At 41.6% G+C, this 15,410-nt stretch overlaps 1 protein-coding gene across 1 annotated transcript; it reads left to right on the top strand.

The window, feature by feature from the left end:
• Positions 1 to 2,573: 2,573 nt before the first annotated feature.
• On the top strand, positions 2,574 to 5,559 carry TXNIP (thioredoxin interacting protein). Its single transcript, XM_006861339.1, has 8 exons — positions 2,574 to 2,979; positions 3,560 to 3,632; positions 3,752 to 3,899; positions 4,097 to 4,199; positions 4,328 to 4,584; positions 4,691 to 4,847; positions 4,963 to 5,114; positions 5,239 to 5,559. The coding sequence occupies exons 1-8, from the start codon at positions 2,730 to 2,732 to the stop codon at positions 5,272 to 5,274; spliced, it is 1,176 nt and encodes a 391-aa protein (XP_006861401.1). The 5' UTR covers positions 2,574 to 2,729; the 3' UTR covers positions 5,275 to 5,559.
• The last annotated feature ends 9,851 nt before the right edge of the window (positions 5,560 to 15,410 follow it).

The raw sequence follows: 15,410 nt of genomic DNA, 5'->3' as shown, positions 1-15,410 counted from the left end.
GACTCGACGGCACTTAACAACAACAACAACAATTTGTGGTGCTATGGGTTAATACATCAGATTGCAAAGCTGTTTGAACTGCAAGGTCGGCAGTTAAAGCTCACCAGCTACTCCTTGGGAACCCTATAAAGGGTCGCTATGGGTCAAAATCAACTCGACAGCACTTAACAACAATTCTTTACTAACCACTTCCTCTCATACCTTCAACACTTATGTAGTTACATATCACATTGTTAAGTAATATTGATTCATGTATTTTCTTTGTAAGTATTTATGTTCTTTTCATATTTATGGACACTTTCATACCAATCAAATGAAAACTCTTCTAGAACCAACAATTTTGTATTTTTAAATTTTCTTTACCTGCTCATGATAACATAATAAATATTGTCAGACTGACAATACCTCATGCCTAGTTGGTTAACATTTTAGAACAAGTTGCTGCTTCAAACCCACACATCTTAAGGATCAACATGTTCTCTTTTTTGTTCCTGTGGGTTGGTGTTGATTTTTTGTTTCCCAACAAAGTCATGATTCCTGATTCTTGTGCTTACTTAATATTGGGGTTGAGTTATAAGCCTTAGAGTGTCAACCTAGTTAGGTTGTAAGAAGAAGAAAGAAGGATTCTGAACAACAACAAATACCTTATTACTGATAAGTGTTGCTGTTGTTAAGTGCTATCAAGTCAGTGCTGACTCATAGAGATCCTGTGCAGTTTCCAAGGAGCAGCTGGCTAGTGGGTTTGAACCACAAACCTTTTTGTTAGCAACTCAGTGCTGATCCTACAGTGCCACACCAGGGCTGACAGGGTAGACATTTCATATGTTCAAATGCTTCTATTTGCTTCTCCATCTCAGTCTTGGGGATATTATCTTCATGTTTCTAGCACAAAGTATGAAGTTATAACATCCTGTATTCCCCAATATAGATATGAGAGGGGACTAGGGACCAAAGATGAATGCAGAAAATTCTTGCACCACTGCAGGCAAGTTTTACTACATTTATGAATACATTTCTTAGGAGGGATTACTCCTGAGGCATCTCATGGCCAGCTATGGAAAAACTCCTCCAACACAGCCAAATAAAAGCAACACAAAAGAATAAGGAGAATGGTATTCTTTAGCTTAAATTTATATTGCTGTTGTGAAATCTTTTTTTTCTTTTTCCCTTTTCATTGATTTCTAAAGTGCTCAGAAGAGAAAACAAAACTTTGAAATGACAGGGGAATTCTTCCTTCAAACAAAAGTTAAGACCATCTCTCCTCTGGCCTTGGCTATTATAAACCAAAGAGCTTTCTTTCCTGCTTTTAAATAATTTGAAGGCTGTGAGGAGTGGTGGGTAACATTTACTAGTGCGCTTTTTTGATTTAGTGAGTTGGAGAAGAGGTGTACAAGAAAACAATGAAAGTTAACTCAGAAAGTGAAAAAAACAAAGCATCCCCTTTCCCCTCTTCCTTCACAGGGGAAAGAGGGAGAGATGGTGAGATAATGAGAGCCATGAAGAACACACCTAATTAAATTGGCTGTGAGGTAAATGGCGAACATAAACAATGTGTTCCCCAACTTTGCAGGCAGACACCGAAAAGATGAGGGGATAAGCAACAGGATGTAAATACGCCCTATTTCCGCTCCAAAGAACAGAGCGAACTGAAACCAGGGTACAGAGGGAGGGGACCTACACAGACGGTCCCAGAGCACTAAGGGTTCCCACACACCAGTTTTTCTTAGAGGACTGAAGAAAGGCTTAAAATTTGTGACGAGTTCTCCTTGTCTTCAAACACAGCAGGTTTTTTGTTTTATTTACAGAGATGCAGGGAAACAAGGGCCAAGGGGGATCTTCCTGAATAGTACCAACACCCTCTCCCTGCCCTACGCCCCAATATTAATGTTTTCTTGGGGCTGTGGGACTGTGCCACAGGACTGGTGATTTGAGGGCCGGGATGAGCGGTTGCCTCTACATTAATCGCTGACTTAAGACGAGGCACAAAATTTCCTCATAAGCACATTTTCCCTTTAGCTCAAAACGCCACTCCCAAACCAGAAACATCTTCACCCGCCCTCCGACGCCCACTCGCTCTTGGATAGGTTTAGGGGTCAGCGGGGGCCCTCCGGCCCTGGCGCCCAAGAGATGTCTCTCCGCAGCCCCTTCGCCCCCGCCTCCCAGCGAGGCTGACAGGCACAACAACCATTTTCCCCGCCAGGAGCACACGGTGTCCACGAGCTTCTGTGACCTCGCTGATTGGTGGGAGTCCTGGTAAACAAGGGACGGGCAGCCAATGAGAGGGCTGTGCACGAGGACAGCACGAGCTTAGCTGCCTGGGTTCGCGTGGACCTGCCTAGCTGGGCTACTATATAAAGCAGTTTCCGGCTCCTTGTTGAAACCTCTGTTCATCTGCTCGGACGTTTTTTCCTGTGGACAGCTCTAGCGCTCTTTCCAAGCGCTCTTCACGAATTGAAAGAAATAACTTATTTTCCTTTTGAAGTCTCTAGTTATCTGCAGGGAAGAAAGAAAAAAAAAAACTAATTGACAGGTTTTCAGAACCTTCGTAGCTGAGTCGTTTGTGGGCTTCCTCCTTGAAGTCTTTTGTCTTTAAGCTCAACCTGCTTAAAGATCTCCTCAATCCTTAGAAAGAGTGAAATTATCTCAGTAGGGTCCTTCGTGCATCTCGGGTTTTTTTTCCACCCTTTTTTCTTATCCGTTTTTAACTCTTGAGCCAACCCAGCCCAATTATGGTCATGTTCAAGAAGATCAAGTCTTTCGAGGTGGTCTTTAACGACCCTGAGAAGGTGTACGGCAGTGGGGAGAAGGTGGCCGGCCGGGTGCTAGTGGAGGTGTGCGAAGTGACTCGAGTCAAAGCCGTCAGGGTCCTGGCTTGCGGAGTGGCCAAAGTCGTCTGGATGCAGGGCTCGCAGCAGTGCAAACAGACCTTGGACTACCTGCGATATGAAGACACACTTCTCCTGGAAGACCAGCCAACAGGTAAGAACGCCTCTCTGAGCGTGTGTCCCAGGCTTGGGTATTTTGTTAAGCGACATCTGGAGGGGAAAAGCCGATGAGAGGAGAGATCTGAAATCAATCAATGGAGCGGATAGTAAATATCCTAAGTTGCTTTAAGATTGAAAGTGGTTTGAATTTTGCGGGTTTTTTGTTTGTTTGTTTGTTTTGTTTTTAAGTTGTAATTTGCAAATAACCCTTCCCCTCAAAAGAAAAAGGGTGATGAAATACAATTTACTATGGGACTGTGTCCTCAAGGTGATTGGGGGGGTGGGGGGGCGTTTATTCAAAGATGGCTCTGCACAAAGTTGCTTGCTCTCTGTTTGAGAAGACAACACAACAACTAACAGTCACTAAACAGTGCTGGGCTTTGCAACTTCCTGCTCAACAAAAAGGCATCAAAATCTCGCAGTTCAGAACCTAAAGAATGAAAACAAGAATGTTACAATACTGATTGGCAGTGGGTGGGACAAGTACCCTTACCTGCTGCTCAAGCATTTATCACACAGATGCATTTTAAGTGTAACAAGAAACTTAATGGTTGCTTGCTTTTCTCCCCTTTCAGGTGAGAATGAGATGGTGATCATGAGACCTGGAAACACATATGAGTTCAAGTTTGGCTTTGAGCTTCCTCAAGGGTAGGTATCTCTGAATACATCTTTGAATTCCTCTATCTCTAGACATCTTTATTTCTTTTGATTATTTTGTGTACATGGTGAACATCTGAAAAATAATTGTTCATTTTTTCTTGACACAGGCCTATTGGAACATCCTTCAAAGGAAAATATGGGTGTGTAGATTACTGGGTGAAGGCTTTTCTTGATCGTCCCAGTCAGCCAACTCAAGAGACAAAGAAAAACTTTGAAGTGATGGATCTAGTAGATGTCAATACCCCGGATTTAATGGTGAGATTCATTTTAAGATTCTTTTCTTCTGGGTCTTGGTGATAAGTCAGGTGTTTTGGACATAAAGTATCTCAATTCCTAGTGAGCAAGGTGGGAGGGAAAGCTGCCTCCTCTAAGGAGTACAAAGAAAAAAGAGATGGGAAAGAGCTCTAGAAATTCATAAAACACCTCATTTCTTTATTTTTTGTTCTGCATAGGCACCTATATCTGCCAAAAAGGAGAAGAAAGTTTCCTGCATGTTTATTCCCGATGGACGAGTGTGTGTGTCTGCCCGAATTGATAGAAAAGGATTCTGTGAAGGTAAGAAATCTATTGCCTTAAATGGGTAAACATAATAGCAGGAAATAATAGCAGGAGCTTTAACTTTGGGGAGTGAGGGCAGAGGTAATGTACTGAGTATCAATTTGTCTATTTATCTTCATTGCTAGGTGATGAAATTTCCATCCATGCTGACTTTGAGAATACATGTTCCCGCATTGTGGTCCCAAAAGCAGCCATTATAGCCCGCCACACTTACCTTGCCAATGGCCAAACCAAGGTGCTGACACAGAAGTTATCATCAGTCAGAGGCAATCATATTATCTCAGGCACATGTGCATCATGGCGTGGCAAGAGCCTCCGGGTGCAGAAGATCAGGCCTTCCATTCTGGGTTGCAACATCCTTCGAGTTGAATACTCCTTACTGGTGAGTGGACGAGGGTGGCTCTAGGAATGAAACCGTTCATTTGTCTCTACTACAATGGTCTCTACTCCAGACCTCAAGATTAATAAACTATCATCTTCTTTCATAGATCTATGTTAGTGTTCCTGGCTCCAAGAAAGTCATTCTTGACCTGCCCCTGGTAATTGGCAGCAGGTCAGGTCTGAGCAGCCGGACATCCAGCATGGCCAGCCGAACCAGTTCTGAAATGAGCTGGGTAGATCTGAACATCCCTGATACCCCAGAAGGTGAGGCAGCCCTGATGAGTTTTCTTCCCCATTTGGCCTGTGGTTTGGGTTTGTAAATTGTTAAGGTCAAGCATTTCATGACTTGCCCTCTTATCACTGTATTTTCTTTCTTCAGCTCCTCCTTGCTATATGGATATCATTCCTGAAGACCACCGATTGGAGAGCCCCACCACTCCTCTGCTAGATGACATGGATGGTTCTCAAGACAGCCCTATTTTTATGTATGCTCCAGAGTTCAAGTTCATGCCACCACCTACTTATACAGAGGTAAGGATTGTCATCATTTGTCCTAACCCTTCTGTAGGTTATTGGTTTGAAGGGATTGCTAAACTAGTAGAGTGTTTTTGGTTTTTATCCAAACTTAAAATGGTCTCTTCTTTGTTCCTCTCAGGTGGATCCCTGCATCCTGAACAACAATGTGCAGTGAGCATGTGAAAGAAAAGAAGCAGCTCTATCTACTTGTTTCTTTCTGACTCTCTTCCTGGACTCTCATGTTTTTAGAGACTAAACAGTCTCTACAGTGGAATATGGGTCCACCCCGCCTCTGATTCCCCAATGTAAGAGGTGATCAGCAGGCCATATCCTGGGCTTTAAGTAGTGTGGACTCGTCCTTAACCAGCGCCAATGTTGTGATTATAGAGGTGTTTGCTGGATGAGTTTTAAAACACACTAGAAAAACTCAGGCCTGGTTTTCTCACATATTGAAAATTGAGGCATTTCCAGTAGTTTGAGTTCAAGGGTAAAAATGGCCTCCTGGTATTGTCTTCCAAAGTTTTTATGGAGGAGACATTATAGATTATTGTAACATCAGGCCTTGAACTTCTGTGCCATGTACAACAGAATTGAATTGACAAATGAGAAAAATGGAAGGGTAAAAAAAATCGTGGCCAAAACTTTGGAAAGAGGAAGTTCTTAAAATCAGTGTTACCCTTTATTCACTTATTTTAAAAAAGGGAAAAAACATTCAGGACTGATTTGGTGCAGACTTTGGAGAGAGCTTTCCTGTGAATTTAGGGAAGAAGTTAAATTGTCGTTGCTCAGATTGTAATCTATAACCTGGTTTAAAGTAGTAATTATGTCCCACCAAAAGTCTTAAAAGCCATTTTTAAGTTTTGTTGCACTGTTTTCCTCTTAAAAACATTTTCATATGGGAAAATGTGTTTTTCTTTTTCATGTGACTCCTTAGAGTTGATTCTAAGGTGATGTTGCTAGCACTTTAGTTTCTGTCAATGTTCCTCCCCCTTCTCACCAGCCCCATGCAAGCTAAATAGTCTACTATGTCTCTAGGGGTAAGCACAATGACGGGAAAAAAAAAGTGCTACTCTTATTACTTTTGATACTTTGTCCCAGTGTACAGAATTATGTTAATTCTGACATTCTAATCATATGAGAATGGTTGCTGCTGCCAGCCTTGCCCACTGTGACTTCGCCAAGCCTAAAGAGGCACTCCAGGTCAAAATGCCCCAACACTGATCAGAGCCTCTGGATGCTGCTGTGAAAAGGTAGAGGGCAGGTCTTCACAAAGGCTTCTGGCGTCTTTGCTGCCCAGTGTTGGTCTCCCCTCTCACTGCAGCCCTAGTATTTGTTTGGTCACCCTCACAGCACTTTGTTCACTGTCCTGTGTCAGAGCACTGAGCTCTCCACCTTTTTCTGAGAATTCTGTGACTATGTAGACTATAGGGTTGTTGTTTTTTTGTCTTGTTTTTAATTATGTATCTTTTTGTATTTGTAAAAATTGTATATCTGTTTATATTTTATACTTAACCATCTATATTTTCACCCCAAGTGGGGATATTCTTTGTTAAAAAAATAAAAATAAAAGTTTTTTAATGATGAAATGTTTGTGTTTTTTATCTGTGAAATGGCCTTGGAGAAATTATTGGAAAGAATGTGTACCTAAAGGCACTGTCTCCTGCATCAGAACTGAGATAATTGAAAACCTGTAGAGAGGACAATCCCTGATAAGATAGATACAGTGAGGGCTCAGGAAAAGAATTTGAGTTGCAATCAGTTTTCCTTCCTATCTAATTGTTCTACATCTTTTAAGCACTGGACTGCAAGGTCGGTTTGAACCGCAAGGTAGGCTGTAGGGTTGCTATGAGATGGAACCGACTCAAGGGCACTTAAGTTTCCTGTAAGTGCTCACTGTGTATGAGCCCTGGTAGCATAGTGGGTTACCCATTGGCTTGCTAACTACAAAGTCATCAGTACAAATTCACTAGCTACTCCACAGGAGAAAAGATTGAAGTTTTCTATTCCCATAAAGATCTGCAAGCAGAGTCTTGGTGTGGCACTATAGGATAAGCACTGTAATGCTAACCACAAGGTCAGAGATTGAAACCCACCAGTCACTCTGAAAACCCTACACAGGGTAGCTATGAGTTGAAACCAACTCGGCAGCACATAACAAGAAGTTTCCTATATCCATAGCTAATGATTACTAAATTTTGCGTCTATTTTGGAGTATATGAGATCTTGAAATAGAGGGAAATGAGGTTTCTGAAGGAATTCAGAAAGAAAAGGAGATTCCCTTTTATAATTTGATTTCCTCATAGAGTCTCTTCTGAGTATCAGTAGTCAAGAAGTCAATTCTGACTCACGGTGACCTCGTATGTCAGAGTAGAACTGTACTCCAGGATTTTCAATGAAAAATTAAGTAGATCACCACCAGGACTTTCTTCCAAAGAGCCTCTGAGTTAGCAACTAAGTGCATTAATCAAAAGGTGCTGTGGGGTAATGGGCTGAACTGAAAAGTTGGTTTGACCCCACACACAACATTGATGATCCAAACTCACAAGCTGCTCCTTGGAAATCCTATATAGGGTGGCTATGGGTTGGAACTGACGCTACAGCACTTAAGTTATATTGCTAAATAATTATTCAGGACTTCAGGATTTAAAGGTATGAGTAGTATTAAATTCTTTGAAAACAGCTACATTTTCCCTTCTGTAGTTTCTAGCACACAGAAGAAAGATGAGCTTGTCTGCTCCTGTAAAGATTTAGAGCCTCGGAAACCCTAGGGAGCAGTTCTACTCTCGCCTACAGGGTTGATATGAGTCAGAATCAATTCCATAGCAGTGAGTAGATGGGTAGTTCCTAGCCTCGTTCCTAATCAAGCAAATAATCAAAACTCAGTAAATGTTTGTTGAGTGTTCAGCCCTACCATTATCCTTAAGGATATGCTTTACATTTTCCATTTCTTCCTTGCAGGGTAATAATAGATTGATACCACACTTCCACCTTAATTGAAATGCTTTTCACTATTCCTAAAAACTGCTAGGGTAAGAAACCCTAATATGGTAGAGATCAGTGGGTATTCTGATTTCTGGCTTACTTAAACCCTTGCAGACAGATCCAGTAGTCTGGCTCTATTTGGGGGCAAACTCTTCTATGGATCTCTACATACTAATTTGAAACACCAGACTGCTGAAAATTCTACTTAAATTCAGTGTAAATTAAACAAAAAGTGAAATTTAAAAGATCCTTTACTGTTCTATTTTCCTTTGTTTATTCATCTTTCATTCTCAGTAGTTCTTTTGCTCTCTCTGTCTCTCCCAGTGTTCTTTACTAATGTGTTGGCTCTAGCTTGCCCTGTTGCCATGGTGATTTTCACCTGATAACTTCTATCCCTCCCTTTCTCACCTGTTCAAGAATCTAGTGGCTCCTTCCCTGCCAATTTGTTCCAATATGAAAATAGGTCATAGTTGATGGAAAAGTTTCAACAACTTGTTTTCCAGGGACTGGCTGGGTGGAGCAAGGACAAGAGCAGGCTAGAGGGCAGGACAAAGGGTTAGAGAGATTGTGGAGAGGGAGTGCCTGAGCCTGCTTGTGTACACAGTTAGGCTAGTGGTAAATGATCGGAGAAGCAGATGGTGGGGACAGGATAGATAACTTACAGCCAAGGTCTTTTAGAAGTTGAATCCTGAAAGGGCCATGCCCTCCTAATACCTACCACCCCTTGTTGTTGTTTGTTGGTAAGTGCCTTAGACTCATAGCAACCCTGTATGGGGTTTCCAAGGAGTGGCTGGTGAGTTTGAACTGCCAACCTTGCAGTTCAAACTGACCTTATGGTCTAGTACTTATCCTACAGCACCACATCAGAACTCCCAGTCCATTATTATTCAATAGAACTTTCTAAGATGGGAGCAGTGTTCTTTATTTGTGCTGTCCAAGAGGGTAGCCACTAGTCACATGTGGCTATTAAACTTTGAAATGTAGTTACTGCGCCTGATAAACCAAATTTTAAAGCTTTTGTTTAACTAAAAAAAATGTTTTTATTGTGAATTCAGTGATGGCAGAGCATCAGTTTTACATTCTTCACATCATACACTTCATTTCATCTCAATGATTGCCATCCCCTCAATGTAGCATCACTTATCCTACTCCCTCATTGTGGTTCTTGTTTCCATTCCTCCTTCTTTCCCAACCTTTCTGAACTTTGTCCTTGGGTAAATGTTGCCCTTTTGATCTTGAATGGTTGGCCATTCTATGTCGTGAATACTTCCCTAATTTTGGATCACCACCTATATGCCTATGCATTGGTTGGCTGAAAATTGAGTCACAGGTGTGAGTTCAGTTCTGTATTGGAAGGGTGACCAAAAGCAATAGTCTCAGGGTTCCACCACTCTCTATCCAACAAGTATATACCTGGTCTTGGTTATAATTTTGAGTTTTGTTCCATATTTTTGTCCATTCTATCCAAGGCCTCCTAATGCAATTTCTTTCAGAGTAGTTGGTAGTGGTAGTTAGGCACCATCTAGTTCTTTTGGCTTCAGGGTCGTGAAGACATATTCAGTGGTACATTAGTCGATTGGACTAATTATTATCAAGTGTCTTCAATTTGTGTTACTTTTCTGTCCTCTGGACAGGGAGAAACAAATAGTTGCACCTTAGAAGAATGCTCATGAGCTTTTTATTTTATTTATTTATTTTAAACTTTTATTGTGAATTGAGTGAAGGTTTACAGAGCAGATGATCAGTTTTACATTCTGCAAATCATATACTTTGCTTCATTAACTGATTGTGATCTCTTTCATGTACCATCAATTCACAGTATTTATTTGTTTACTTTAACTATTATATTCCTCCCTGTGTCTCCCATTACCTTCATCTTTCCTCTGCTAACCTCCCTCTTGCTGTATATTGCCTGCTCTGTCAGCCATACTAACATGTGTCTACCCACAAGCCCAGAAATAATTTCCCCTACCCCTAGCCCTTCAACCATCATAGATTGTTTCTTTTATTAAGAAAACATTTTCTTAACTTTTTACAACACTGGTCTCAACAATATTTGTCCTTTTGTGATTAACTAATTTCATTCAGCATAATGTCCTCCAGGTTCATCCATGTCATAAGCTGTTTTGTAAGTTCGTCATTATTCTTTGATGTTGCATAGTATTCCTCTGTGTGTATGTGCCAAAGTTTATTTAACCATTCTTCTATTGATGGACATTTAGGCTGTCTCCATCTTTTTGATGTGTCTCTTGTAGACAATATATTGAAGGGTCCTGTTTTGTTTTGTTTTTTATCCATTCTGCTCTCTCTGTCTTTTGACTGGTATATTTAATCCATTTACATTCAGTGTAATTATCAGTAGGTATGAACCAATTGCTGTCATTTTGCTGCGAGTGTGTGTTTTGCTTTGTGTGTGTGTTTTGCTTTTTTTTTTATGTGTGATGCTTCTGGCTTTGTTGCACATAATTTTTTGTGCTGGGTTCATTTTGTTTGTGGGTTTTCTTTTCATTTTAATTTTAAAAACCTTATGTGACTAGTGATTAACACAGCAAAATCTAAGGAAGGAAGTAGGCAGCTATAGCTGTTCTTTCAGAGGAAACCTTTCTCTCCCTTAGTGCACAAAAGGCTCCACTCTATTTCCTTTTCCTTTCTACACACAGCTTCTACTCCACCCCAGGACATTTCCTGCAGATACCCTCTCTTAAGTGCAATTCCCAGTACTGGCATGACTGCTTCTCTATTCAAGTGAATGGAAATTTTGAGTCTGCCTTCATATGCCTTTTCATTGTATGTGTGTGGTAAAATATGTATAACAAAATACGTGCCATTTCAACCACTTTTACTGTACAATTCAGTGACATTCATTATGGTAATGCAACCATCACCATGTCTTTTAATTTTTAAAAAGTTGTAACCCACATGATCAGAGGAGATCTCATTCTGAGTATCCTTTACTCATTAGGCCCAATCTGGTTTAGAAAGCTCTGAGCAGAGACAGAAGGAAAACTATCTAGCGAGAGAAAAGAGCTAGACAAAGTACAATTATTAACAAGAAAATGGTAGGTACTTCCATAACTAGAGTCCTTGGCTACCTTGATACCTCTGAAGAGATTGAAAACACAGGATCTATAACCTCAGAAGTCCTAGACAGGGTTGCTATGAGTTAAAATCAACTCCACAGCACATACTCCTAGAGTGCTTTCCTTAGACTACCTATAGGAGATAAGGTGATGAATCAGTGGTGAGGATTTTTGCTTTCTTTACATGGAGATGCAAATCATACTGAAGGCTATGGTCTTTAATCTTCATCAGTATTTTAAGTCCTCTTCACTTTCAGCAAGCAAGGTTGTATTATCTGCATATCTCAGGTTGTTAATGGGTCTTCCTCCAATCCTGATGCCACATTTTTCTTCATATAACCTAGCTTCTCCGATTATTTGCTCAACATACAGGTTGAATAAGTATGGTGAAAGAATATAACCCTGTTGCACGCCTTTCCTAATTTGAAACCATTCAGTGTTCCATGTTCTATTAGAACAACTGCCTCTTGGTCTATGTACAGGTTCTTCATGAGCAGAAAAATTACTCATACTTCACAATGTTGCCTGGAATACTCATACTTCACAATGTTGAGCATAGCTTGTCATGATCCACACAATCAAAGGCCTTTGCATAGTCAATAAAGCACAGGTAAACATCTTTCTGGTATTCTCTGCTTTCAGCCAGATCCATCTGATGTCAGCAATGATATCCCTTGTTCCATGTCCTCTTCTGAAACCAGCTTGAACTTCTGGAAGTTCTCTGTCAATGTATGGTTGCAGCTGTTTTTATATTACCTTCAATAAAACTTTCCTCGCATGGGATATCAAAGATATTGTCTGATGATTTCCACATTCAGTTGGGTATGGATTGCATCTCAGTGTAAAGAAAACAAAAATCCTCACCAATGGACAAATAAACAACATTCAATAAACATCAATGGAGAAAAGACTGAAGTTGTCAAAGACTTCATTTTTCTTGAATCAACCATCAACACTCATGGAAACAGCAGCCAAGAAATCAAATGGCGTATTGCATTAGGCAAATCTGCAGCACAAGACCTTTTTAAAGTGTTGAAGAGCAAACATGTAAGCTTGAGGATTCAGGTACATGGCCTGACCCAAGACATGGTATTTTCAATAATCTCATATGCATGCGACAGTTGGATAGTGAATAAGGAAGATCGTAGAAGAATTGATGCATTTGAGTTATGGTGTTGGAGGAGAACATTGAAAGTACCATGGGTTGCCAAAAGAACCAACAGATCTGTGTTGGAAGAAATATAGTCAGAGTGCTCCTTGGAGGCCAGAATGGCCAGACTTTGTCTCTTATACTGCAGACATATTTTCTGGAGGGACCAGTCACTGTAGAAGGATATCATGTTTGGTAAGGTGGAGGGTCAGAGAAAAAGAGGAAGACCCACAGTGAGATGGATTGGCAAAGTGGCAGCACCAGTGGGCTCAAGCATGGCAACAATTGTGAGGTTGGCCCATGACTGGGCAGTGTTTTGTTCTGTGGTACATAGGGTCACTATGAGTCGGTACCAACTTGATGGCACCTAATAACAACAATTTGGGTGGAGTTATTGGGAGGAAAGTGTGGAGAATGGATGTGTCCAAGCACATGGTCAGAAGAACAGATCCCATAGAAATTGAAGGACATGAAGTGGGGTGAAGGAGTGACCTTTATCCAGTTTTTCTTAGCAGTCTACACACCCCTCCTGGAGTTCTGGTGGCATAGTGGCTTGCACATTGGGCTGCTAACCACAAAGTCAGCAGTTTAAACCCACCAGCTGTTCTGCAGGAGAAATGTGAGGTTTTCTAATCCCATGAAGATTTACAGCCTCAGAAGTCCTAGACAGGGTTGCTATGAGTCAAAACCAACACCACAGCACACACTCCTAGAGTTCTTTCCTTGAACTACCTATAGGTGATGAGGTGGCGGAATCTATAAAGTAGATTAAAAATATATTTTACTGATACTTCAGTGGCCACAGTCCCTGCCCCAAACATCCTAACCTCAGTAGTTCTGGACTACAAAACTGGAAACTTACATTTCCTTCTCTGTTCTGATCCCACTTCCGTCCCCAATTCCTAAACTGAAATCCTCCAACAGATGGCTTCAGATCAGGGCTACAGGTCCTGGCTCATTAGGTGAATTTATAACCTAGAAAAAGTTCAGGGGTTCAAGAAAAAAAAGGAACAAATTCGTTGCCATCAAATCGGTTCCGACTCACAATGACCTTATGTGTGTCAGAGCAGAACTACACGCCACAGCATTTAAAATATTACAGAAGCAGATTGTCAGGTTTCTTTTTGGAGGCACCACTAGAAGAATTCAAACCACCAGTCTTTCTGTTAGTACCCATCGTCAGCGAGTAGAATCCAACTCATACTGACCCTGTATAGTGTTTCAGAAGCTGTAAACCTTTATGGGAACAGAAAGTCATGTTATCTTTCTTCTGCGGAACAGGTGGTAGGTTTCAGCTGCTTACTTAGCAGTTAGCAGTCCAGTGTTTATACTACAACGTCATCAGGGTTTCTTTCTTCTTGTTGTTGTTAAGTGCTGCTGAATTGTTTCCAACTCATAGCAACTCTATATCGGGTTTCCGAGGAGCGGCTGGTGTGCTTGAATCGCCGACCTTGCAGGTCAAACAGACCTCGAAGTCCGGTGCATAAGCCTGCAGCACCACACCAGGACTCCAACAGTTCCTTGGTGGTAGTGGTGGTATGCTGTGAGTCGGTTCCAACTCATTGTTGTTGTTGTTGTTAAGTGCCGTCAAGTTGATTCCGACCCATAGCAACCCTGTATAGGGTTTCGGAGGAGCTGGTAAGCTTGAACAGCTGACCTTGCAGTTCAAATGGCTTTGCAGTCTGGCACATTAACCCACAGCGCCACACCAGGACTCCTCCAACTCATAGCGACCCTGTAAATCTTTTAAGGAGCAGAAAGTCTCATCTTTCTCCTGCGGAACTCCTGGTAGTTTCGAACTGCTGACCTTCAGGCTAGCAGCCCGACTCATAACCACTACACTATCAGAGCTCCTTCAGGTTTCCTTAGCCCACTGCAAAACGTTTGCACCACTTAGGGACATTGCCTATATTATTAAAGAGAAATTATATAGGGTCACTATGATTTGGTATCAACTGGAGGAAACAGGTTTTGTTTGTTTAATTAAGCACTAGACTTTGGAGCCAATCTATCTAAATTCAAATCCCACCACCTTCACTTAACCAGCTGTGTGTGAAACAACGCAACTTATTTTATCTCTCTGTGAACGGCTAAAAAACCCTATTGGTGCCATGGGTTAAGCACTGGACCGCGAACCAAAAGGTAGGTGGTTTGAATCCATCAGTTGCTACACGAGAGAGATGAGGGAGTCTGCTTCCATAAAAACTCAGAGCTTTGGAAACCCGAAAAGCAGTTCTACTCTGTCCTAAGTTGTTGTCAAGTGCCGCTGAGTCGGTTCCAGCTCATAGTGGCCCAGTATAAGGTTTCCGAGGAGCAGCTGATGGGTTTGAACTGCCGACATTGCACTTAGCAGCCCAGTGCTTCTCCTGCAGCACCACACCAGGATTCCATTCTGTCCTATAGAGTGGACTATAATTTGGAATCTACTTGGTAGCAGTGAGTTTGGATGGGTGTCATGGGATTTGTTCATATGTAAGAGGGGATAATAATAAATAATACCAACCTCAAAGGATATAGTGCTCACAGTATGATAAACACTCAGCTTCAAGGCTGGTTTGAGCCCTGTGCCTTGTACTGCCTCAAACCAGTGATACCAGAGGAATGGCAAAGGAGCAGCCACAGAAGAACCAAGAACCAGAGCACAAGACTTAGCAGTGGGTGCGCCAGTCCATTAAGCAAGTAAAGCTGAGTGACTTTGGGCAAGAGGCTAGTTTGCAGCATTAACTGGGGGAGCTAAAACTGAGTGCCTTAAGGCTGAGGCTTATGGTGGAGTATTGTGACCTATGGGCATTTCTCAGCAGCCCTAAAACAGCTTTGTAACATTGCCTGAGCAGGGCAGAGGCCAGGCCAAGGGGCCAAGGGCCAGAGAGAGACCTGCTTGAGGGGATGCCAGAGAAGAAGCTGTTCCTACTCCAAACCTGTATCCTGAGCATTTTCTGACCTTGAATTGTAACCTATGAACTTTTCTAATACACCTCATATCATGAGCATAGTCTCTGAGTTCTTTTTGTGGCCATTGCAATGAATCATGGAACCCAGTTGAATAGAGAGTGCTGTGGGAGGGATGGTTGGTACCATTTGTTTTTTTTTGTTTTTTTT

Source organism: Chrysochloris asiatica, unplaced genomic scaffold (genome assembly GCF_000296735.1).
Source record: "Chrysochloris asiatica unplaced genomic scaffold, ChrAsi1.0 scaffold00042, whole genome shotgun sequence".
NCBI lineage: Eukaryota > Metazoa > Chordata > Mammalia > Afrosoricida > Chrysochloridae > Chrysochloris > Chrysochloris asiatica.
The sequence above is the reverse complement of the archived record's forward strand: the minus strand, read 5'-3'. Positions and strand labels throughout refer to the sequence as shown.